The sequence below is a fragment of the Sesamum indicum genome, linkage group LG8 (assembly GCF_026168435.1).
Source record: "Sesamum indicum cultivar Baizhima isolate 11 linkage group LG8, ASM2616843v1, whole genome shotgun sequence".
NCBI lineage: Eukaryota > Viridiplantae > Streptophyta > Magnoliopsida > Lamiales > Pedaliaceae > Sesamum > Sesamum indicum.
In genome coordinates this window covers 24,494,175-24,521,548 of record NC_142664.1, presented here as the reverse complement: position 1 = coordinate 24,521,548, position 27,374 = coordinate 24,494,175, and the positions used below count along the sequence as shown (strand labels likewise).

Here is a 27,374-nt window from a genome sequence, read left to right as displayed (position 1 = left end):
AAGTTCTTTTAAAAAGCATATATGAGTTGTTGGTTATATAATATTTATTGTGTATCTATTACGTCTACATATTACTTTATACTCCACTTTTAATGTAAATTCTTTACTTATTAAAAAATTAATAAAGAATAATTTAGTGATGATTTAATGTGCAAAATACTGAAATATATTGAAAATAATATAATTGTTCAAGGTATGAGGAACATTTTTGTCCAACCAAGAGGATAAGTATTATATTTGTTCTTTTAGAGAGGTAAATATATTACATGACGAATAAGAAAGACAAACTGTATTCTACCCGATAGAAAATTATGAGTTACTTAAAACTCCTAATCCATAAGTTCATGTGCAAAATTAATTATGGATGGGGTGCATTTTCCTACGTTTGCCAATGTCAAATATTGTACATTCCTATCACGATGATCAAATCTTCTCGTGTCCAAAAAGTATTTATTTGATTTTATTTCGAACTTTAAGGTAAAATATATTTTACGTTCGAATGAGTTGTTGTTTTTCGTCGCGTTTAAAGATCAACTCATTTTCTCTTTAGTATTTTTTTTTTACTAATATTTTAATGATCGTCAAAATTTATAAGAACTCTTTACATATACTTTAATTTTGTTTAAACTCTGGAAGTAAATGTCATAAGTGATTCTTGTTTGTCTTAATAAACATTTATTATAATTTTCACCATATAGTATTAATAGGGAGGGTTTTTTTTTTCGAGCAAATTCATTATAATTATTTTATAAATTTTAATTATCAATTGTCAATATATAAATTTATCAATATTAAATATTTAGAACTCACTAATAACAATTGTTATATATAGTATTTAATAATTATTATCAAAATAGATTAATACTCATGCATCGACAAGATTCCAACTCATGACCTCTGATTATAGAGTCTCAACTTCGTCAATCAATCAAATTGGTCCTCATTGGTGTCTTGAAAGGGAGTTGAAAAGGGGAGGTAGTTGAAAATTATTCAAACATTAGAAAGGTGGATATGTAAAAAGCCAAAAGTTAGTGGTGGTGGTTGTAAATATTTCTTTTCTTGATGGGTGGGTTGGTGAACAAGATTACAATAATTTGGTGTACATTAATTAATGAGTTTTATATTTGAAAAAGTCAAAATATTTTCCTCAACTGCAGTGATTGAAAATGAGTGGTGTCACATAAATATTATTTATAAGTAACTTAGGGGGGAAAATGTACTTCAAAAAATAAATTATTACTTTAATACATATGAAAAAAAAATTTAATAATTAATTTATAATTATATAGTTAGGGTTGGCGGCTAATTTTTCCAACCAGCTGACCACTGTCTATCGATAAATCATGACATGCTCACTAGCTAATATATGTACCCCAATCTGACAGACTAGATGCATTGGACTCCCTCCATCACTTCTACTTCAATATTCACTTTTTCAATCACACACTAAATTTTTTAAATAAAAAGTGGAAAGGTAGTGATGATGGAAGTTATGAAATTTAAAAAATAATTAAAGAACTCGTCTCCAACACTCTGAGAATTTAATATATATATATATATATATAAAAAATATTCCTAACATAGGTAACATTTTAAAACAGATTAAATTTTGAATTATCTAAAAAATGTGAAAATTAAATGAAGTTTGTTGAAATTTGAAAACATGATTCAAAATTGTTTGGGTAGTGGTGAAATTTTTGGGAAAATGACTTCACCTCAGAAGAAGAAAAGTGTTAGGATTTAATTTTTTCAAAAAGACAATTTTTGAAAAAATTACAAAAATATGAAATTTCACCGTCAAACTATGTACTTTATGCACTATATTTTGAATTTCTATCAATATAAATGCACTCAAAATTCATACGTTTGTTATTCTACTTCAAAAATAATTAATTAAAAATAAATGATGTAAAATCATTCCCTTTCCTAGTGAAACTGCGGTTGTGGGCTCTGAAAAAGACAACATTTCACCACTAATATTATAAGGGTCTATTATTTCTAAAATGAGATAAAATGTTTGGACACTATTGCGGTAGTAGTTGGTGAACCAATCACCCGCAAGGAAATGGTTTTAATCTCACTAACCTTTGAACAAGAATTAATGGTTTTACTATCATCAAACAAAAATAAATTAATTAATAACAATATCAAATCTTTGTAACCATATGTGGGTGTAATTAAAAATTGATTTTGAGTAATCATAGATGGGCGTAAGAGAATTTCTCAATCATATAAATTTTGTATTTTATAATTACTTTTTTTCATATTTTTCTGCAAACATTCGCAATCTGACAAAAAATATAGAAAATAAAAACTCAATTCCTAACAAAATCCATTTTAAACTTAATGTTTTATACGTTGAGCGTATGAATAATATCATATATTTTATGTTTAAATATGGAGGGATTATTAAGGTGAATGATCTGGATTGTGGACAGTAACTATGCTTCGATTCCGATAATGGGAGATTCTTACCGTTATGTCTCACGAATTATGGGTCAATGAGAGATGAGAACATGCTATGATCATGCCAAGAAGTGTGACTCTCGATCATCTTTCTAACTTGCCTTTTTTAAGCTTACCCAGAGGAATATATATACTAAGACAGACATTGACATTATTTGCAGACGTAACTATAGCAAAACAGTAAATTTGAATTTATTACATTTATTGGTCCACCTAATCTCGTAATCCATACATACATATATATATGTATGTATGCACACATCATGCAGAGACAAAACTGTGGTAAGACGAAAACAATTGACTAGTAGGTGAAACTAATAGGACTTGGATTCCATCCTCTCTCTCTCTCTCTCTCTCTCCTCTTGCTCAACACAGTCTCCGTGTTTCCATTTCAGTCGGGGCCCTCTTTCTTGCAGCCAACCAACGCAAGAAACCTCACCTCTATCTGTGTGTGTGAGAGAGAGAGTGTGAGTGAGTTTACTAGAACCTGCAAAGAGATACAAGAGAAGCCTCTGATAAGTGTGTGAAAGAATGGAGAAGAATGAGCAAGAAAGCCTGAAATTGGAGGATGACGAGCCTGAGAAGATCAACTACAGGGGGGTCAAGGCCATGCCCTTCATCATAGGTATGTTAAACACAAATTACCTCAAAATTGCAATCTTGTTTGTTAAATGTCGCTGCTGAAATTCCTGCAACTTATCTATCTGTCTTTTCCATTCTACTGATGGATGATGAAAGGGAATGAGACATTCGAGAAGCTCGGAGCCATCGGCACTTTATCCAACCTTCAGGTCTACCTGACCACCGTCTTCGACATGTCTCGCATTTCAGCCACCACTCTTCTCAACGTCTTCAACGGCACCACGAACATTGCAACCTTAGTCGGAGCTTACCTTTGCGACACTTACTTCGGCCGTTACAAGACATTGGGATTCGCCTCAATTGCCTCATTATTTGTATGTAAACACCCATTCTTGCAACCCGGTTCTTGAATCTCGTAATAACTAGCTTGGTTTGTTTGAGTCATGACAGGGAAATCGTGATCAAGAATTCACATTTTTGTATTGTTCGTTTTCAGGGATTGCTGGTGATAACGCTGACAGCAGCATTCAAGAATCTGCATCCGCCCCACTGCGAGCAGGGGGAGAGATGCGTCGGCCCTGACGCAGGGCAAATGGCGTTTCTGCTATTCGGTTTTGGGCTAATGATAGTTGGAGCAGGGGGGATCAGGCCGTGTAACTTAGCGTTTGGGGTTGATCAGTTCAATCCCAACACAGAATCAGGGAAGAGGGGAATTGATAGTTTCTTCAATTGGTATTATTTCACGATAACGTTCGCACAGATTGTGTCGTTGACACTGGTTGTTTACGTCCAGTCCAATGTGAGCTGGTCGATAGGCTTAGCGATACCGACCATCTTTATGTTTGTGTCGTGTTTGTTGTTCTTCGTCGGCACCAAAATATATGTTAAAGTTAGGCCGGAAGGCAGCCCGATGACTAGTCTGGTCCAGGTGATGGTTGTTGCGGTGAAGAAGAGGCGGCTGGAATTGCCCCAGCAGCCGTGGCTCAGCCTGTTCAATTATTTACCACCTAAGTCTATCAATTCTAAGCTGCCTCATACCGAGCAATTTTGGTAAGCATTTCTTACATTGTGACTGTTTCTCTAAGCAGTTTATTCTTAGTTTTTTGACTTTTTTGAAGAAAGAACTGTTGAATTATCAATTTTTATTGAGAGTAAGGTGGAGAGGGTATAGGGTTGGTACTTGGTAGAGAGGTGGGCTGACCTTATCTTAAGTTGCCTGCATCAGACCAGCTTTAAAATATTGAAAATTTAGTGATAAAAATATGTCTAGATTGGTGTTTTTCTTGATAATTTTCATACGAAAAGATGTAATAAAACAAAATTGTGTTTAAATTAATATATTCTGTGATTGTTTATATATGAAAAGTTGTGATAGAATCATAATAAGGTTTAGGAGGATGTTTTGTGATGAATTCTTTTTTGAGACAAATAATGTTACCGAATGAATTTTCTAGAATTTATGGTCCAATCTCATAGTACATAGAATTGGAGATGATCCTTTGAAAATGAAACCGAACGAGTGGAGATTTATCTGGGTTGAAGAGATAAAGCTATTCAGTCCTCCATGATATATTACAAGAATGAGATGTTAATGTCTAGCAATGAATCTAGTCTGTGGCTAATTAAGGTTGTATGAGCTAAGTCAAAGGATAAGTCATGCAACTAACTGCATGGTGATTTATTGTAAGAGAATGGCCTCCTATTTGCGGCTAAAACTCTCCGATGGTGGTAAGTTAATCTAAAAGAAAATAATAGTCTGCACTGCAGTATGTTGTATGGACGCTGATGGAGTTCTTTTATTAATTTTTCATTTTGTAGATGATGTCAACTATACCCTTGTTGTTGTTCTCAAATTACCTAAGAACTTAGGGAGAAATTATTGCATTCAAGAACTGATTCGACTATCTTGCAGTTTCTTGGACAAAGCAGCAATCATCACACCAGAAGACCAGATAAAACCAGATGGAACCGCTGCGGATCCATGGAACCTCTGCAGCATGCAACAAGTGGAAGAAGCGAAATGTGTGGTCAGATTGATTCCCATTTCACTCACGTCCATACTGTACCACATAGGAGTGCAACAGCAATACATAGTCTTCCAAGCACTTCAGTCCGACCGCCATCTTGGCAACACCAAATTCCAAATACCCGCTGCATCGTATGTCGTTTTTGCCATGCTAGGCCTCGCGTTCTGGGTGCCCATCTACGACAGACTCTTTGTCCCGTTTGCACGAAGAATCACGAAGAAAGAAGGTGGAATCACAATCCTGCAGAGAATGGGGGTAGGCTTGTTCATAACGATTATAGAATCGCTCGTCGGGGCGATTGTGGAAGAACGGAGGAGGGCGTTGGCGCTCGCGGGGCCGGAGCCTGTTGCGGTTTCGCCCATGTCTGGAATGTGGTTGGTCCCTCAGCTGGCGTTGGGCGGACTGGCCGAGGCGTTTAATGCCATTGGCCAACTTGAGTTTTACTACAAGCAGTTCCCAGAGAACATGAGGAGTTTTGGAGGGGCGTTTTTCTTTTGCGGTAATGCATTATCGAGCTACGTGTATAGTTTTCTGATCTCGGTGGTGCACCAGACGACTGAGGGCTCGTCGAAGGGGAACTGGCTGCCTGAAGATCTCAACAAGGGGAGATTGGATTATTTCTACTACCTGATTGCAGCACTGTGTGCATTGAATTTTTGCTATTTTCTTGTGTGTGCACATTGGTATAGATACAAGGGGAGTGAAGACAGCAGTGCTGCAGTGGAAATGGAGGTAAAGAAACATGATCCACATTCTGCCTGATGATTGACAGAAACCTCGTAATGGAATTTCTTGAATTTATCTACTTCTTTTTACGCTTTGTTTTGTTGTCAAAAGCAAAAAACCATAAGCGACATGTTAGACATGAGAAGGGCCACTGTAATGTTCGTACCAGAAATTCCTGGTTAGTTCCTGGACTTCAAATCATAGATAATCACCACCATTCATTGTATGGTATCCTAGGTATAAGTTTACAGTTCAAGTGAGCATAAAAGCTCAGAGACAGTGATAGAGAAAATCAGGTTTCATAAGAATACAAACTTGCAGTAACCAAGGTTGTAAGTTCAACATCATCTTTGCTGTCCTAAAGAAGAATTCTCCAACAGTATCTAAGGTCGAGTATTTAGGACCTCAGAATTCAGTAATGAAAACCACACAGAATTATGTTTTATTTTAAAAGAAAATGCAGACTGATTATTCCTGCAAATTTATTGTAAGAAGCATTTATTGATATATATTCAAGAATAATTTTAAAACTGTAAAAATTCAACCCGAGTTTCATTTCATTTTCCTTCTTGTTTTCCATTTTAGTAATACTGACGGGAATAAAAACATATTTATTTTATATGTATTCTTATCGACAATATTCTTATTACCTCATTCTCGTCACAATAATTATTTTTATAAATAACATATATACTTACATTCATAACTTTTTTAATTTTATTAACTTAAAAGTAATAATATGACATCAGCAATAATTCTAAAATCAAGAAACAAATATAACTATAAATTTCATTCAAAAGTTAAGGGAAAAAAAAGGTATTCATTTTAGAAACCACTAAAAATAAATAAAAAACAAAAGAATCAATTACACTCAAATAAAAAAAATGTGATAATTTGACACCACAAACAACATAAAATTCAATCTCAATAAATCCAAATGTACTTTAATTTTTGTGCGGAAACTGTACAAAATTGAAAACGCAAATCTCCCTTAAAAACTGAATTGAAATGAAAACAAAACCAAACAACGCAGCCTATGCATAGGCCTTTAGAGAAAATTAATTACGAACTTGTTATTCCATGTACAGTAGAAGGACGAAAGTTTGTCCAATCGCTGACAGGTCTACATAAACTCAACAAGAAATGACACAAAGTCTAATGGCACAAGTATATAATTCTAAAAATACACTTTCTGCAGCTGCAAAGAGCATAGCAAATGCTGAACTTGCAGTGCATAGCACAACTCGTAGCTGAAAGTTGATAATACCTTCACTTCCAGGCTAGTTGAACTGCTGGTGACCATCGAATGTACGGCATCTTCTCATACAGTGTAGGCTTGCTGGATTGTGTCGATGTCGAGACCCTTCAGCCTCACGACTGATTCAACGTGGCCTTTCAGCGTGTGCAGCTCTCTTAACCTGTATGCAAGAACAAGCATCAAATTGCAGAAAAATAATGGAAAATTGTATCAGGGTTGTCGACTCAATGCGCAAAACTTGAAAATTATAGGGCAGAATATATTATGTCAAAACATGAGTGCAGGAGAGCAATGTAGTCTTCCAAAATCAAGGCTTTTTTTGAATTATTGTCGTGCGGCTACTTTTCAGTACTCAGAATCGGTTCAACAGGGCTAAATTGGATTACATAGTAGCAACCACAGTCTCAAGTTAATCCACCGGCATTGATATCGAAAGAAGTATCAACTAAACAATACTACCAAAAACAACATTTTTACCTCGCAATTTCAGCTCTTCTCTTTGCTTCCTCGGCCAACTGATTGAGTTCAGAGAAGTTGGTAGTTTCGTTAAACAGTTTGGTATCTGGCACTTGCAGCCCATGAAGAGTCCTTTGTGCGTGTGCCCATTTAAGTTCACGCTGCTCTTTGCCGAAATCCTTTTGCCTGGTGAAAGCAATCTGCAACAGAAGAAACCCATTGAAACATAAGGAAATGAACACAAACCATGTCCCAGTAGCAAACTTCTAAGGTCAGATCAAATATTATTGTTTACCCTTTGCTCAAGAACAAGATCCCAAGCCCTCCCACTGAGAGCATAGCGGATGAAGAACTTGATAATATCGAGAGGAATATAGAAAATGATATTGTAAAGCCAGATCACTCCAGCCCAACCCCAACCAATTCCTTCAATTGCCGCAAAGCTCCAGTTTGCATACACCGCAATCAAAGTAGCGACCTGGTTCCAGTTAAGTACCAAACATCAAGATTTACTCGAGAGAAGGTTCCGATAAGACAGTGGAAGTAGATTGCTAACCAGTTGGGCAATCACAAATGCGGCTACCAGCAACAGACCGGGACGCTCGACATACGACCAGCTCCGGGATCTTGTAACGAATATTAGAGCTTGACTGATAGTGCTCACTTGAAGATATATTGCTGAAGCAAGCTTTCTAAAGTCATCATGGGCAGTCTTCTCCAGGGTGGACACCCCGAATACACGCTAGCAAATAGCAAAATATTACACAAATTAACTATAAGAATTAACTCAGTATTATGTGGTGGATAGGGGGTGGGTGGGTGGTGGCAGATGAAACAGATTAAAAAATTCGAGTTTAATTTCCGCACCTGTAAAGCATTTTAAGCAAGTTTACTAGGAACTGCATAGATATAGGTGTCGACAGTTATAGATGGGAATAGTCAATCCACAAACATTTTGTATTATGGACTAGCAGGGAAAAAGTTGAAATTGCAAGGTTGTGATAAAGATTTTTTTTTAACATTAAAATGAACAGAAATTTAATATATTGCGTAAAGAAAACATTTCTAGTTTGAATTACTTAACATTCAAGTAAATAAACGAATTAATACTCAAACAAGTCACGAAGATTAGCGTACAGGAAAGAAATCGGTTTTGTATGCTGCCCAGAAGAATATGACTGTCATCATTGCCAAGTAACCACCAAGAACAACTCCAGTCGCAAAAATTTCAGCAAGCTTCCAGCTGTCAGGCAGAGGAGATGGTTTCACTCTATCTTTTGATATGGTCATGATGGTACCTTAATCATAAGAATCAAACATAAAATGTCAAGTGAGGAAACAAGTAGGTGCAACATGATTTCGTGTGTGATTACTTGAATCTGATAAGATGGTCTTTCGGAGGTTTAAAGCGAAAACAAAACGCATCACTGTGCAATCATACGGTTGTGGAAAGGTATCGAGTTTCTCTAACTTTTCAAATAAAGAAATCTTTGTTGGCTCTATCATTCTCTTAATACATGGTCCCATGTTAACTTTTTACTACGTACATGAGAGACACAGAGAGAGAAAGAGAGAGAACTAACCATCATTGAGTATTGCAATGATAAGGACCATAAAAGGCGGGAAGTCAAATTTCCATATCAGCGCTAACAGCATGAAACCAAGCTGGTTCACAAGAAAAAGAAAGGGAAGGACATCAAAATAGTGCTTAAAGTAATAACGCAAACTCAAGAAGATGAAACTACAAACAAGCTGGATACATAACTTACCACAATACGAATTGTAATAGAAACAGCATAAATCTGCCAAAAGTAGGAGAAATAGATGAGTTCATGATACTTTGTATGCAAACCCTCTGATGTTGGCTCACTAGTATAAAATTGATGCTTTGACCTCAAATTTGAACATTAAACTAACAAAAAAAAACTTACAGTGTAATTTTTCATCCGTTGGAAGATGGCTCGACTGGTTAAAACAGCACTAATGATGACACTGAGGCCAGGTTCAGTTAGGACAATGTCAGAAGCACTACGAGCTGCATCAGTTGCATCAGCAACAGCAATTCCAATATCAGCTTTCTTCAGAGCAGGAGCGTCATTTACTCCATCTCCAGTCATTCCACATATGTGTTTCCTAGCTTGCAGACGCTTTACGATTTCATATTTGTGCTCTAACCAATATACAAGACAGCACATAAATAAAAGTTGATTTGGAGAATGCGTTTGTAAGTTAGAAAGAAGTAACTAAGCATAATTCGTTGAAATGTGGATGCTATTCCAACATTACATTTAAGCATAGGTATTAAAGAAAGTGGGGTTCCAGGGGATGGGACCCGAAATTTTTAATTTTTGCATACAAGCGAATGCCAGTGGCACCCCTGGAATAAATAATTGATGGGTGATAGTCTATTATAATTACTTGAAACTCTATCCTCATATTTGAGCTAATGGTGGATGGACTAGTATTTTCCGAGCCACATAAAATATGTATGCGGCGTCTTTGATTTTTCTTAATGTTTTTATGCATGTTTCCTCTATTTGCTTTGCAATTTTCCAATATAAGTCACCCATTATCAAATTCCATAACAGAAATGGGTACATAAGGTTCAAATTTGGGAAGAAAAGAAAAGTACCAGGGAAGACACCAGCAAAACCATCAGCTTTCTCTATGAGCTCATCGATTGGTAGAGCTGCAATTGATTCATCCTTATTCTGTCCCAGCAAAGCTGACGAAGGATACATGTTTGTTCCCATTCCTAACCTTCGTCCTGTTTCCTTTCCTATCGCAAGCTGATCCCCTGTTAGAACAATGGGTCCAGCAGTTAAAATCCTTGATAATCTGAAGCTCATCAAATAAAAACATTGAAGTAGCAATGACAAATTTGACACAAGAATTCATGCTGGTGTATTAGTTGGACTCTGGAAACCAGAAGTATGAATATGTAAAATGCAGGCTCCTCTTCAATTATTAGCTTTCTGAGAGTCCACTAATAAGAGGTTATAAAAATATACTTGTAGGAGGATGCTCTGGTTCCCTCTGCCAAAAGAAAATGAGGCCCTTCAGGAAAAGGATGAAGCAAATGCACAGAAAACAAGCCTATCCTACTAAACATGAGCTGCTTGTTTCATATACAGCGACTGCATTATAAGACCAGATCCCTGCTTGCTCCATATTCGAGCCATGGTCACGGGAAGAACCATCACTAGTACATAGATTCGGCATTATGCAGGTGAAATTTAAATAACTTGCAAATATGGTTGCACTGATGTAACTAGATGCATACTCATCAAGCAAATTACTATTTAGCATATTGTTTTTGCTTGAATTTTGCAATGGGTACCAGTTATCATTTTGACATTTACTCCAAGATTAAGTGCCCTTCTTATAGTTTCTGCACTGTCATGTCTGGGTGGATCAAAGAGAGGCATGAGGCCAATGAACTGCCATGGGCCTCCAGAACTTTCTTTCGTTCCTTCTGGAACTTCCTGCAACAAAAATGCAACATATGCACCCTTAGAAACTGCAGCAACATCTAGCTGTATGGGACAGGCTTATTGATTTGAGAATTGGAAGATAAATACACACTGTAATGTAACCAATACCTGATATGCCACGGCAAGCGATCTTAAACCTCGTTCGGCAAACTTATCAATCACTGCGTGAACCCGGCGCTCTATGTCCGACTTATTGTGTGCAAGGTTTAGAATCTAAACGCATTTTGCAGGCCATATCTTAGAATTACAATCCAACAAAATAAGCAAAAACCACATGAACAAGGACAGTTTGTACCTGCTCGGGTGCACCTTTGCTGACCCTGTGCATTTTTCCTTCACTATCGATATAAGTCAATGCTGTTCGTTTGTCAGTTGGGTTAAAAGGAAGGAAATGTACTTCTCGAATGCCAGCACGTGCCTGTTCATGTAGTATTGGAGATTAAATTGCAAAGAGCCGAAAATTCTTTGTACATTAGACATATATGAAATACTACCTCCTTTGGATCAGCCAGCATCCCAACTATAGCAGCATCTATGGCATCCTGGTTTTCTGTTCGAGAGGCTCGAGCTGCCATCAGAACAACAGTGTCTGTGTCGACGCCTTTGGCAAAAACCTGTGCACAAGAGTTGTCTGAGCAGATAGAAGCAACAAACAATTGAGCCTGACCCTCCGCTACACTTTGGTTGAGCTTTATTGTTGGGAGCATTTTATCTCCAAACAACACAAAGTTTTTGTAATTTTGTGTTCAATTTTTCTTTGTATATTTTGCACAAGTTTCAAATATATCCAGCAATTTCCTAACAATCAGAAAGCGGCAACATTCTAACCTCAATAAGATTCTTATCAACAGTAAGCTTGTTCAGTGTCAAAGTCCCCGTTTTATCACTGCAAAGCACGTCCATGCCTGCCATCTCTTCTATAGCAGTCATTCTCTTTGTAATAGCTCCCTGGACATAGATAAATATCCCATTACATACAGGAATCCCCCAAGAGAGATGCTAAACTAAAGCAATTCTAAAGGTCGAAGAAAACCTGTTGAGCCAAACGATGAGAACCAATAGCCATTGTAACTGAAAGAACAGTTGGCATGGCAATTGGGATTCCTCCAATGAGAAGAACAAGAAGATTGTCAATGCCGGGACGATATTCCCGGTGTTGAATTGGGTACATCACAATTATCTCTATAACCATCCCCACGGCAATAGAGCAAATACAAAAGTTTCCAATAGCAGTCAAAACCTACCGGTACAATAAGACAACAACATCAACAAACTGATATTCCAATACAAAGCACAGAGGTCCATAGCACACATCAAATGCTTATAGAACTTGCCTTTTGAAAGTGGCCCACTTGATTCGTACTATCGACAAGGTGAGCAGCCTTTCCGAAGAAGGTGTGAACCCCAGTGGCAATGACAACAGCCTCAATCTCTCCCTGTTTGCAGGTGGAACCAGAGTAGATGCCATCGCCTGGCCCCTTCGTCACTGGAAGGGACTCACCCGTCAAAGCTGACTGCATAGAAATGACGATTCCGTTAATTAAACGAAACTCAAACATAGCATACTAGCCAACTGTGCTAGGCACACACCTGATCGATTTTCAGTGGATCACCCTCCAGCAGACGAGCATCTGCAGGAATTATATCTCCAAGCTTAATACTGATAATGTCTCCTGGCACTAAAATTGAAGCCTCTTCCTCGCTCCATCTTCCATCTCTAAGAACCTTTGGATAATAACCATTGATCAGAAAACACCACAAAAACGCTTATCTTGTTAGTCAGAAATCCAACATGAGATAATATCGAACTTTTGCTTTTGGTGCAAGACGGGCCATGAGAGCAGCTGCTGCGTTGCCAGCATTATTCTCCTCAATAAAACTAATTGTTGAGTTTATAACAAGCAGGGTGATGATACCCACAAAGTCCTGCCAATCCGGAGGCTTTCCCTGCAAAATTTAAATCAAGGATCAGTGTGTTCTCCAGAAAATAGCACCTTAACTATATTCGAGAGAAGAAAGTACGTCCTTACTCCTCCATTAGCAAGAGCAATTGCCATGATGGCCGCTGCTTCCATAACCCATGACAGAGGATTCCACATAAACCCCAAAAACTTCAAGAATTTGCTCTCCTGAGACAGGTCGACATTGATATACTTTATTATAAAGACTCGAGCATCACCATTGAAATTCCAACTCAGAATAAACAGAATTACCATAAGTCAAGATTTACAATTGAAAAACATAAAATTCTTAAAAGAAAAAGCTCATTCACAGATGAACTTGTGAATGTAGACGAGCCAAGGAAAGGGCGAAAGCAAGAGTGGAAAAGAAGAACTGAGATGGAAAAGAAAGGTAATGCCTGCATCGGAACTACATTGCCTGATTCCGAATCTTTAAATGCACACACCACAAAAAAATTGTAAGAACCCATAAAACAACATGAGAATTGTAACATGTAAACTCCAAAAGAACGGAATTCAAGAACAAAGTTTCAGTTTACAATCAGCACCTTCTTCTCCTCCAGCTTGTTGTGCCCAAAAATGGCTAATCTCTCTTGAGCAGCCGCAGTTGTAAGCCCCTCTCTGGTACATCTCAGATTCTCAAACACTTCCTCAATGGGTATGTTCTCCTGAAAACACACACACAAACACGAAATCAAAAGCATTAGCAAACAGCCCAGAGCCGAAAACAGAGACTCCGACAATCAAGAAAACAATTCATTTTTCAGTGATTAGATCCATTACCAAATCCACAGTCTCCTTCAACACAGCATCCAGCACTTCAGGTTTCTCCCCCATCTTAAAAATCAGTGAACTCTTTCTCTATCTCTCCAAAAAAGAAACACAAGTTCTTGAATTGAAGCTTATTCAAGAACCACCATGGGCAGAGGCTGTTGAAGCAGCAGAATTTTGTGCAGTTGGGAAGAAATCAAAGGCAGCCCAGTTAAAAAAGAACACAATTTTTTGCAGCATGAGAACTTGGATTTGAAGACAAAAATGAGGCCTACCCAACAACACCAAATCTACAAAGAGTGGTAACAGTTACAGCAGTGCACAACCTTTTGCATTTCCCATATTTTTTTTAATTTATGTAAATTTAAGATATATATATACACACACACACTTTGGGAAGAAAAATTGATGTCATAAAGAGGTTATAAAAGCTGTAATAAGCAAACTTTCACTGTATTTACGTCTTTTGCTAGCTTTTAGGTGCTTGAAAGCACTGCTGCAGCAATACTTCTACCTTCCTCAATTGATAAAGAAAGTATTTATTAAAATAATTTGTAACGGTCATTTTTCTTGAACTTGAACTATACATCATGTCGCATTTAGATACTTAAACTAATGAAATATAACACTTATCTGCATAAATTAATTGTTGAGACAAAATTACCCTCATACCATATATATTTATACATTTCTAATATATTTTTAGTAATTTTTCTCCTTAAATTATTATCAGTTATTTCTGTACTAGAAAAAAAATAATTATAATAGGCAAAAGTAATTACAATTCAAATTAAACTTAAAGTAATAAATTATTACAATAGATATAACCACTGATACTAACTATAAAAAATAATAATAATTTGATTCTTTGAACTTTAAGAAAAAGTTAATATTTTTGCACTTTAAGAAAAATGATAAGTATATATGAATTAACTTAAATACATTCTTAAAAGAATTCCACATATATGAAAAATATTATAAAATATATATTAGTATTTAGTGGATATAGTGTAAGGGCAGTTTTTATCTATATATATATAATTCAGAGGGTAAATGATTCATTAATTTATTTAGGGACTTAAATGCAATAAATGTATAGGTCAAGGGGGGAAATGTATTTAACCTCTTTTCTTTTTATCTAGTTTAAATAATTAATGGGAAAAAAGGAGGTCTTAGATATGAAAAGATGTTTGATATGTTTTAGCAGAGATAAAAACAGCAGATAGGCCAAGAACCATAAACTGCACATGCCCCTCTCACCCCTACTTCTTTAATTTCCTGCACTACATCTTGCCCATATTCTTCTTCATATCTTCTTCTCATTCTTGTCTCTCTTTCTTTGTTTATATCTATCTATCTATATATACATATATACAATAGTGGTCATGACTAGTCGTTTCTGCATGCATATAATAAATAATTTTTATATATTAAAATAAATTATAAATAAGAATAAAATATATAAACCAACACATTATATTAAAAATAAATAAATAAATAAAATTAACTTATCAATTGAAAAGTTAAATAAGTTAGTTATCTTATAAATTGAATGACATATTTGAAATCATAAGAATTTGGTACAGTAGTACCAAAATCATCACTTTGTGTTTATAACACCTATTTTCTTTATAATCGTATAAACATATAAAATAAACATTGGAGATATATATGCATGTAAATCTTCAAATTTTCCTTGAAAATGGGTAAAAAGTAATAAAAATATATACTATATAATTTTATACGTAATTGGGGAATAAAAATAGAATTAAGGATCATAAAAAAAAAAAAAATTACCCCTGCAAAAAATTGAAGGGAGAGTCACGATATCACTAAGTCGTCCTTAACAAGTAAATCATAATTGTGTAAAAGGAGTGAGAAGATGCTCTCTGACATCTTATAAAATGTTTTTAAAAACTTATAAATTTAGCCAAACACTTTAATCTCACAAAGATTGAGAAAACTCTTTACTCTTGAATCGAATTTGGGACAAAAATTAATTGTATTATAGATTGACCCATAGAATAAATGTCTTTCCTACTCCCAATTTCATTTGCAATAACATTAATGTCAATTTTTAGTAGGTTAAATTACACATTGTCATTCGAATTATACCTATTTTTATACTTTGTCATCGAATTTTATTTTTGTGTCAATTTACTATCTCAACTTTGTGAAATTTGCATTTTGACATATACGTTCATTATTTTGTTGATTTTTCTGCCGGTAAAATATCACATGTTGTGCATATGTTAAAAATATCACATCACATAACCCTTAAATATCACATGTGCACTGTATGTGATTTTTTCGACAAAAAACTTGATTGAAAATTAGTTATAAATGACAAAGTACAAAATTTTATAAAATTAAGATGGTAAATTGACACCAACAAAATTTAGATGCTAAAATATAAATACGATTATAATTCAAATGATAGAATGTAATTACCTCTTTTTAGTATTACAAAAGTTGTTGGTTGCCGTGTCAAAACGCCTGCCGCCTGATTTGTCTCTGGATAGCAAAAAATCAAGTGCATGTTATGAAAATAAGTCGAGTTCGTCTAGAAGTCGTGGAGTGAGAAAAAACATGATAGCATTTTGTATGTATTTCTAATGCAAAATAGAAAGTAAGCGATAAAGTCGTGAAGTAAAGATGAGCATCGAAAATGAGAGGAGTGTGTACATACTTTCTGAATAGTAGTCAGCTTAGTGATGTATAATTTCATGTACTCACAATCTTTGACTCATAAGTGTGCCTAATTATTAGGACCCTTGTTTTGGCCCTTTTTGGGTGTGCTAGTGGTATATTTCAATAGGAGAAATTTTATTTTTAAATTGATTTTTTTTATCAAATTTAAATTAATCTATTAATTTTTTTTAGAAAGGAGAAGGGTTGTTGATGTGGTTATAATTTTGATGAGGGATGAGATGGGAATTTTCTTTCGGCCCAATAACTCACCAAGTAAAATTAGGTTTTAAAGAGAGAACTTTTTAGAAGGAGTGTACGATGTCTTGTCAAATTAAATGAATAGTAACTTGCTATAAAAAAATGATATTTTGAATATTTATAATGGTATTGAAAATTATGTAGTGTGATAGGGTGTATGTACTTAGGGTGTGTCTTATATATATATATGAAATTATTTTTTTACCCTCGTAAATAAATATTTGTTAGCACCATATCTAGCATGTGGTGCAATAATTTGTTTGAGAGTAAACAATCACCCAAAAAATCATTTGAATTTAATACAAGGAATTAGGTGGGTGGAAAGTCATTAAATGTTATCCATCCACCTCCTTCCTAATATTTGCTTCCCAAACATCACATACCAGCATTTCTCCTCTTCGAATGGCAAGTAAAGGTCACTTCTCCACTCTCTATAGTTAGTTTCCATTTGTTACTCGTTGTGCATTATTTTTCCCTTTGTAATTTGTTGAGATGAGTGGAGAGGAATTTGGTGGAGATGATGGGAAGTATTTTTCGCGGTCGGAAATGTTCGAAATAGCGAAGAGGAATGGCTGCTCAGAGGGGGCGTGGCTCGAAGCAACGTGGCCCCCCTTTCAACTCGAAGCGTTGCCTTGAGTGGGGCAGCCACGGCCTCTCCTTTTGGCGGGCTAGGGGTGCAATTTTTTCTTTGCATTTTGAGACGTCTACGTTGACGAATGCATGGAGTGACCTTCCTCCATATCAAGAAGGTTATTCACTCGGTCACATTACTTCAATTATGAGTTTGCCTAAGTGTACTCAGGTGAGAATTTAGAGGAGATATTTGATTTTGAATTGAACAACTGCATTAGGTCTAGACTTAGCGAACAAGTGGAGGAGGTCACATCTGGTAGTGAAGGTGGCGGTGCCTGCGTAGAGCAATGCTAGAGTGAAGATGAGATTAAAAGTGAGGAAGAGGAAACCGTGAGCAAAGGGAAGAAGGTTGAAAGTGAGAGTGAGGAGACCGAAGTATCCGAGGTGTTGGGGTGACCAAGTGTGGTCGTGGCGTTGGGAACTCACGATGGGAGGCGTTGGGGTGTTCCTCGGGCCCATGTTCCATGGTCTCGTGTGGTGGATATTGAGACTTACTATAGCATTCTAACTCAGGAGCAACTTGCGATTATTCTCCAAACTTTTAATGTACCCTCTGAACACAAGTTTATTCTTTTGACTTTTGGTCGAAGGATTAGGAACCTGACGGGTGTTTTACCATTTTCGACGGTGGATTTTCTATTCTACCACATTCTTTACTTGTCAAGATAATTCGGAGCTTCGGCAATTGTGTCAATCAACTCACGCCAAATTCCTTTATGTGTTTTGAGGGTAGCAACGCCGCCTCCGGGAGTTGGGCCTCTCCCTAACTTTGGCTAGCTTTCACACCTTGTGGACCATTTGCCGAGTGGCTGAGTTGGCTACTTCTACTGATGACGTGCGATATTTCTACATCTGCCCGCAGAAGACATGTAGGTTCTTGGACTGGTTTGTTTCTTCTAAAGGTCCTTAGAAGGAGAGATTTTTTTTTAATTTAGAGACAATGGTTGAGGGTTGGTTTCGGAATGGAGTAGTTTGACTAACAAGATTACGCATCGTAAAGAGTTAGGGAACTTCGCCAGGATTTTATGGCGGTGAGGCAATTCCACAAGATTGACATTACGCATTATTTTCCATCCAGTATTCACTTGGAATTGTCTTGCGATGTATAAGTTGCTTCGATATGCCTTTCATATAGTTCGCTTAAATGTGTTAGGATTTTGTTTGGTTTTTACCTTTCACTCTGATAACTCTTCCCTTGTTTTCAGGTAAGAAGTTGGAGACCAATGTCATGCGTAGCAAGAGTTAGCCCCAGCCGCAGGTGGAAAGCTCCGTGTCTGCGGCGCCCCTTGGAGCCTCTACTGGGAGCGGTCGTTCTAGCCCTCCTCCCGCAACGCATGTGGTCAGTCCCTCTCCTCCACAAAAGAGGCCTCAGGGAGTTCCTCTAGTGCTCGGGTGATGCGTGCACTGCAGGCGCCGTCCTATTGGGAATGCACCCGAGGTGTTGTTAGCCAAGACGACTTGAGTCAGGTTGCCGATCTTTTGGAGGAACAAATGGATGAGTTGTTGGCAGAGAACATGGCTTGAGTATGTGTTATGTTTTACTTAGACACTACATTTGCTTTTACTAATATAGACTAGTTGTCTTCCTCTTCTAGGTTCTTGCCATGACTAAAGTAGGGAGAAACCATTGAGAGCGAGGCTGGACGAGATGGGGTACTTAGAGGCTGCTATGAAACAACGATAGAGTGATTTTCCCCAATTTAAGGGAGAGAGATGAGGCATTAGAAAACATCGTTGTTTGGGAGCATCGCTTTGAGCAACTGGTGTCTACGGGGAGGAAACTTTTAGCCTTTGCATCCAGAGTTACTTCACCACTAAGATCCAAGAAGAGGCAATCTTAAAGTTCCAGGAGTCTGACAAGTTTGAGGCAATTTTAACCGACATAGATACTCCCATTTACAATGGCGCGATTCGCAAGTATTGTCGAGTCCTTCGTCGGACCCTTCACGAGAAAGGTCAAATCGACAAAAGGATATTGGACTCCTCGATCCTGTGGTGTCGGAGGGTGAGGAGGAGGTGGTAGAATTTCCATAGGCATATTTGAATTTCGGCATGTAATTAGACAATATTTTTTGCTTGGGATGATTGCTTCGCCTCTTATATTCGGGCGTTTTTGTTTGTATGTAGGCGGTTCTTAGTACCTGGGGTGACTTAACTTTTCGCATGTAATGGTTCGGATTCATGAATGAAGTCTTTGCTTTAATCGGTTCATGTTTTATTCTCTTATGATATATTTTCATGGGATGATTTTGCTTTCTAGGGATGAATTTGCTTATGCCACATAGTTGGTCTTCTACCAACTTCCATTGAGATTTTTAGTAAGTATTTTGATTGGATGTTGCCTCAAGGGATGGTTTTGCTCAAGTCTTGGAGTTGGACTTTTACCAACTTCACTTAAGGAGGGCAAAACCCTTTGGGGTCAACGCCACTGGGGGAGGATCTCGGTGAAATTTCTCTTAGGGGTCTCGAGGCAACTGTTACCTCAAGAGGGCCTCTTGAAACTCCATGGATGCCCTAATCTATGAAACTTCTGATTATGACAAGAAAACTAATTTCATTACTGTATTACGAAAGTTCCACAAGGAATTGAGGGGGAGGGAACAAAACATCATGCTTCTACTCTATCTCTCCTATTACCAAAAACGAAAAAGCCAAAATGGGAACTTTTCCTGCTCGGCGAACTTAAGAATAATATTTCTTTAGGTTTGCGACATTCCACTTGCGTGGGATGTTCCTTCTATCCAACTGCTGCAACTTGTAAGCCCCCACGTTCACAATCTTTATTACCTTGTATGGAAATCTAACTTTCCTATGGGGCTAGAATCCTCGAATTTCCCCATCAGTAGATCCCCTACTTGAAGAATTCTTAGCCTGACTCTTGCATTATACGTCTTAACCATTCTGGCTTTGTACATAGCAGCCCGTACTGCGGCTCTTTCTCTAACCTCCTCGACAAAATCTAGGTTCATCCTTTATCATTGCTCGTTGAAATCTGAGTTGTAATATTTTACTCTCCAACTAAGCTCTCCTATCTCTATCGGTGCTATGGCTTCCATCCCATAAGATAGGATGAACTGGGATTCCCCCATAGAGGTCATCGACGTTATTTGATATGCCCACAAAACACTTGGGAGTTCGTCTATTCATGCCCCCTTGAGAGTTCCCAACCGAGTTTTCAGGTGTTGGAGGATCGTTCGGTTAGTGACTTCAATTTGACCATTTGCTTGCGGCTTACTCTCTGAGGTAAAGAATTGTTTGATCGTCAATCCCTTGCACTAGTCTTTAAATTTATTATTATTTAATAAAAATTTGAATATGTAAATCGCACTAAATTTTATTTATTGATTGATTTATAATTTAAATAGAGCTATCAGCATAATAATACTCAGAATGTAATAAATAAATAATCAGTGACAACAATGCTATAGCTATATATTTTCTTCAACAATTCAACCCTTAGTCAACAATAGAGTAATTAAATTCATATAATAAAACATTTCAAAGATTAAATATTTCCACATTTTATTACAGCTAATTAATTAATGCAAATCCAGACAAATATATGAAGTATTAGTCTTCTAATGCTCTTCGTTTAATTTTTAATATTTTGATATATCTTTTGTATATAAAGTACGTTATCTATATTTTTTTTTTTTAAGGAAAAGAACAAAGTAATAGTTACATTCAAATGAAGGGATTTTCATACATTGAATATGAAGAAAAAATCGTGTAAAATCCATATTTTTGTAAAAACATCAATCATTATTATATTTTATTATGCTTGGGCTGAATTTTTTTATGTTGACATGAAATAGAAATACAATAAATTGATCAATCAACGACACCAATTTGGACCCAATTTATGTATTCAAATAACACTAGCTAGTCACCATATTTACTTATAGTTAGGGTTGGAAAATTATTCGATACTCCAAACTAATCCACCAAAGTTTGTTTGAACTTGACTTGTTAAACTTAAAAAATAAACTCGAATACATTTTTTTATTCGATAAACTTTCATGTTCGATTCAATTAGTGCAAAAATAAATAAAAATATATTTAAAAACATAAAACTTTTTCGACCTCGACTCTTATTTGATCTGATTAAAGCTCATTTGAGCTCGATTAGATCAATCATCAAACCAAATTCAAATATAATTTTTTAAACTCAATAAATAATTCAAAAAAATTTAAATAATAATGTATTTGACTCGACTCAAATCATTTACATACCTACTTATAATATAAATTTCAACATAATCTATGACCACTTTATGGGGAAAAAAGAAAAAGCAGGCATTGCCCAATTTAATTTGCTTATTGGATTCAGAGGTGGACTTTAGCTTTTCCCAAGAATAATTGAAGGAGCAGTTAGGCCTAGAAAGTAACCTAATTGAGTTCCATACATGAAAGAAGATCTACTCAAATCAATTCAAATATATCCTCACTTCAAAAAGTAGATTTGTAACCAAATGAAAATTCAAAAAGTAGTTTAGCATTTCCAAAAAAAAATGGTGCATCATTGCCAATAACAAAATTTTAAGTATTAACATGTAATTATTAGTATGTGATAAAGTTATTAAGATAGATAATTGGTGATACATTTATATGGATATCAATTATCTGTTAAGATAGATTACAATAAGCTTCCATGTGATTGACATAATTATTAATATTTCATTGTTATTTGAAAAATTATAAATAATCAAAATACTTTTCCTCATGTTAGATAAAATTATGCAATTCAGTGAATATATTATTCCTAATCACTTCATTAGAAATAGGTACACATATAGGGGAAATAGCATTTTCTGTGGGTTACTACACTTTTCGTCCCATGAGTTACGAGATTCTCATTAATTGTCCCATAATAATTGAAAAATCTCACTCTTAGTCATTTCATCAAATTTCATTAGTATTTTGATAAAAAATATCAGGTGGGCAACATCTAGAAGGCTAAAGAGTTAATAGTCCCAACATAATTGGATGAAAACACTAAAAATTGAATTTGTTTATAACTTATTAGTCAATTCATAAAAATTACGTAACTAATAAAACAGAAGTGTATTAACTCCGCGACCAAATATTTCTGTTGTATATTGCGATTATAATTTCTTGGGGAAAAATGCACACCACATCTGTGATATGTTATATATGCAAAAAACCTCCATGTGAAAATAAAAATATCAAATTACCTTCTTGTATTTTACAAAATAAATAAAATTACCACCTTAGAATGGTGGGTGTAATACACACACCTTGTTGTGATTTTTTAGTTTATTAATATTAATAATATATATATATATAAATATAAAAGATTATTCATATCAGTCACACCCCTTATCGCCAATATCTCCTACACCGCCACCCTCTTTCCTTCTCGTTATCAGCACCTGCCCTCTCTCCCCACGTATCAGCGACCGCACCTTGGGCGAGACGGCCGACAGTGCTTGAAAAGGATGTGCGGGTGTCTAGGGGATGCCAATTGGGCACGTGGGTACACAAACGGCCTTCGAGCAGAGACTCTTACCGATTGAAGATTGCAATAGTGTTCAAAAACAAACTTTCTTGATGTGTGAGGATTCTATCCGCCAAGTATGAAATCATTCTAAGGACGTTTGGGCATGAAGATATAAGGGCGATAATCAGGCGCCACCCTCTACGCGAGCAAGAGAGAAATATGCGAAGCAGAGTGATTTATCCTTTGAGATTTGTGAAACTGTTTCTAAAGCGAGATCCTTGGTGTGTTGGGAACACCTCAGAGATGGTTTAGAGTTAGACGGTTCCGTTTGAGTAGAAAATGACGATGATATTCGGAATCTGCCAGTATAGTGGTTGAATTGTAGTTTCAGAGTATTGCGCGTGTAATTCCTCAACAATGGATGACCGGATGGGGCTGAAACTCTTGGATTATGATGTAGAAGTCGTAGGCTAAAAAAGTGATTTGGACGTCAATTGAGGGAGATGCAAAAAAAGTGCACTCCTCAGTCATTTCAATGTCTACTCTTGGAACAAGGAAAAATATTTTTAAGCTTATTATAAGAGGGCATGCAGTGATGAGCTCCAATCAACCCTCCCGTGCACGACAACAACGACGGTTCTACCGTGACACACACACACTACACACCCACCCCCACACACACACCCCACACACACACACACACACCCCCACACACACATACACACACTCAAGAAAAAAGACGCACTGACACCCCCCCCCCACACACACACAATAAACACACACACCCCACGCACACACACACCGCACACGCACACATACACACACACCCCACACCCCACACACACACACACACCCCGCACACACACACACATATACACACACACACTCAGTCCCACCCCTTATCGCTAGTATCTCCGACACCGCCACCCTCTCCCCTTCTCGTTATCAACATCTGCCCTCTCTCCCCACGTATCAGCGGCCGCACCTTGGGCAATACGGCCGGCAGTGCTTGAAGAGGATGTGCGGGTGGCTAGGGGATGCCAATTAGGCACGTGGGTGCACAAACGGCCTTCGAATAGAGACTCTTATCGATTGAAGATTGCAATAGTGTTCAAATAGAAACTTTCTTGATGTATAAGGATTCTATCCGCCAAGTATGAAGTCATTCCAAGGACGTTTGGGCATGGAGATATAAGGGCGATGATCAAGCGCCACCTTCTGCGCGAGCAAGAGAGAAATATGCGAAGCAGAGTGATTTATCCTTTGAGATTTGTGAAACTGTTTCTAAAGCGAGATCCTTGGTGTGTTGGGAACACCTCAGATATGGTTTAGAGCTAGACGGTTCCGTTTGAGTAGAAAATGACGATGATATTCAGAATCTGCCAGTATAGTGGTTGAATTGTAGTTTCAGAGTATTGCGCGGGTAATTCCTCAACAATGGATGACCGGATGGGGCTGAAACTCTTGGATTATAATGTAGAAATCGTAGGCTAAAAAAGTGATTTGGACGTCAATTGAGGGAGATGCAAAAAAAGTGCACTCTTCGGTCATTTCAATGTCTACTCTTAGAACAAGGAAAAATATTTTTAAGCCTATTATAAGAGGGCATGCAGTGATGAGCTCCAATCAACCCTCCCGTGCACGACAACAGCGACGGTTCTACCGTGACACACACACACACTATACACACACACCCCCACACACACACCCCACACACACACACGCACACGCACACAATAAACACACACACCTCACGCACACACACACACACACCCTGCGCGCGCACACACACACACCCCACGCACACACACGCAAACACACCCCCCGCACACACACACACCCCGCACGCACACACACACACACACACACACCCCCGCACACACATATACACACACACACACTCAGTCCCACCCCTTATCGCCAGTATCTCCTACACCGCCACCCTCTCCCCTTCTCGTTATTAGCACCTGCCCTCTCTCCCCACGTATCAGCGGTCGCACCATGGGCAAGACGGCCGGCAGTGCTTGAAGAGGATGTGCGGGTGGCTAGGGGATGCCAATTGGGCACGTGGGTGAACAAACGGTCTTCGAATAGAGACTCTTATCGATTGAAGATTGCAATAGTGTTCAAATAGAAACTTTCTTGATGTGTGAGGATTCTATCCGCCAAGTATGAAGTCATTCCAAGGACGTTTGGGCATGGAGATATAAGGGCGATGATCAGGCGCCACCCTCTACGCGAGCAAGAGAGAAATATGCGAAGCAGAGTGGTTTATCCTTTGAGATTTGTGAAACTGTTTCTAAAGCGAGATCCTTGGTGTGTTGGGAACACCTCAGAGATGATTTAGAGTTAGACGGTTCCGTTTGAGTAGAAAATGACGATGATGTTCGGAGTCTGCCAGTATAATGGTAGAATTGTAGTTTCAGAGTATTGCGCGGGTAATTCCTCAACAATGGATGACCGGATGGGGCTGAAACTCTTGGATTACGATGTAGAAGTCGTAGGCTAAAAAAGTGATTTGGACGTCAATTGAGGGAAATGCAAAAAAAGTGCACTCCTCGGTCATTTCAATGTCTACTCTTGGAACAAGGAAAAATATTTTTAAGCCTATTATAAGAGGGCATGCAGTGATGAGCTCCAATCAACCCTCCCGTGCACGACAACAGCGACGGTTCTACCGTGACACACACACACACACACACACACACACACACACTACACACAAACCCCCACACACACACCCCACACACACACACGCACGCGCACACAATAAACACACACACCTCACGCACACACACCCCAACACACACACACCCCGCGCGCACACACACACACACACCCCACGCACGCACACACACACACCCCACACCTACACACACACACACGCACACATACACACACACCCCACACCCTCCCCCCACATACACCCCACACACACTCAATAAATACACACACCCCACGCACACACACACACACATCCCAACACACACACACCCCGCACACACACACACACACATATACACACACACACACACTCAGTCCCACCCCTTATCGCCAGTATCTCCTACTCCGCCACCCTCTCCCCTTTTCGTTATTAGCACCTGCCCTCTCTCCCCACGTATCAGCGGCTGCACCTTGGGCAAGACGGCCAACAATGCTTGAAGAGGATGTACGGGTGGCTAGGGGATGCCAATTGGGCAAGTGGGTGCACAAACGGCCTTCGAGTAGAGACTCTTATCGATTGAAGATTGCAATAGTGTTCAAATAGAAACTTTCTTGATGTGTGAGGATTCTATCCGCCAAGTATGAAGTCATTCCAAGGACGTTTGGGCATAGAGATATAAGGGCGATGATCAGGCGCCACCCTCTGCGCGAGCAAGAGAGAAATATGCGAAGCAGAGTTATTTATCCTTTGAGATTTGTGAAACTGTTTTTAAAGCGAGATCCTTGGTGTGTTGGGAACACCTCAGAGATGATTTAGAGTTGGACGGTTCCGTTTGAGTAGAAAATGACGATGATGTTCGGAGTCTGCCAGTATAATGGTTGAATTGTAGTTTCAGAGTATTGCGGGGGTAATTCCTCAACAATGGATGACCAGATGGGGCTGAAACTCTTGGATTATGATGTAGAAGTCGTAGGCTAAAAAAGTGATTTGGACGTCAATTGAGAGAGATGCAAAAAAAGTGCACTCCTCGGTCATTTCAATGTCTACTCTTGGAACAAGGAAAAATATTTTTAAGCCTATTATAAGGGGGCATGCAGTGATGAGCTCCAATCAACCCTCTCCCGTGCACGACAACAGCGACGGTTCTACCGTGACACACACACACACACACACACACACACACACATTACACACACACCCCCACACACACACACCCCAAACACACACACGCACACGCACACAATAAACATACACACCCCACGCACACACACACACACCCCACGCACACACACACACACACCCCCACACACACACACCGCGCGCGCACACACACATATACACACACTCAAGAGAAAAGACGCACAGACACCCCCTCCCCACACACACACCCCCCACTCACACAATAAACACACACCCCATGCACGCACACACACACACCCCATACCCACACACACATACACGCACACACACCGCCCACGCACACATACACACACACCCCACACCCTCCCCCCACACACACCCCACACACACACAATAAACACACACACCCCACGCACACACACACACACTCCCCGCACACACACACACACACCCAACACACACACACCCCGCACACACACACATACACACCCCCACACACACACTCAGTCCCACCCCTTATCGCCAGTATCTCCTACACCGCCACCCTCTCCCCTTCTCGTTATCAGCACCTGCCCTCTCTCCCCACGTATCAGCGGCCAAGTGCTTGAAGAGATGTGCGGGTGGTTAGAGGATGCCAATTGGGCTCGTGGGTGCACAAACGGCCTTCGAGCAGAGACTCTTATCGATTGAAGATTGCAATAGTGTTCAAATAGAAACTTTCTTGATGTGTGAGGATTCTATCCACCAAGTATGAAGTCATTCCAAGGACGTTTTGGCATGGAGAT

At 38.2% G+C, this 27,374-nt stretch overlaps 2 protein-coding genes and 1 long non-coding RNA gene across 3 annotated transcripts; 2 read left to right on the top strand and 1 right to left on the bottom strand.

The window, feature by feature from the left end:
* Positions 1–2,734: 2,734 nt before the first annotated feature.
* Positions 2,735–6,032, top strand: LOC105168760 (protein NRT1/ PTR FAMILY 2.11). The gene is made up of 4 exons (XM_011088906.3): positions 2,735–3,091; positions 3,205–3,422; positions 3,545–4,098; positions 4,961–6,032. The coding sequence occupies exons 1-4, from the start codon at positions 2,998–3,000 to the stop codon at positions 5,835–5,837; spliced, it is 1,743 nt and encodes a 580-aa protein (XP_011087208.1). The 5' UTR covers positions 2,735–2,997; the 3' UTR covers positions 5,838–6,032.
* Positions 6,033–6,810: 778 nt separating this feature from the next.
* Positions 6,811–14,143, bottom strand: LOC105168759 (plasma membrane ATPase 3). Its single transcript, XM_011088905.3, has 21 exons — positions 13,754–14,143; positions 13,519–13,638; positions 13,040–13,138; positions 12,819–12,956; positions 12,600–12,734; positions 12,344–12,523; positions 12,043–12,249; positions 11,838–11,957; positions 11,504–11,623; positions 11,305–11,427; positions 11,118–11,222; positions 10,856–11,000; positions 10,148–10,312; positions 9,447–9,685; positions 9,285–9,317; positions 9,099–9,180; positions 8,653–8,813; positions 8,072–8,257; positions 7,811–7,993; positions 7,537–7,715; positions 6,811–7,219 (listed from the first exon to the last, which is right to left on the bottom strand). Exons 1-21 carry the CDS (start codon positions 13,805–13,807, stop codon positions 7,123–7,125), a joined length of 2,871 nt encoding a protein of 956 aa, XP_011087207.1. The 5' UTR covers positions 13,808–14,143; the 3' UTR covers positions 6,811–7,122.
* A 2,955-nt stretch (positions 14,144–17,098) lies between these two features.
* Positions 17,099–19,123, top strand: LOC148787323 (uncharacterized). Its single transcript, XR_016066898.1, has 2 exons — positions 17,099–18,847; positions 18,919–19,123. It is a non-coding gene; the product is annotated as an uncharacterized LOC148787323 (long non-coding RNA).
* The last annotated feature ends 8,251 nt before the right edge of the window (positions 19,124–27,374 follow it).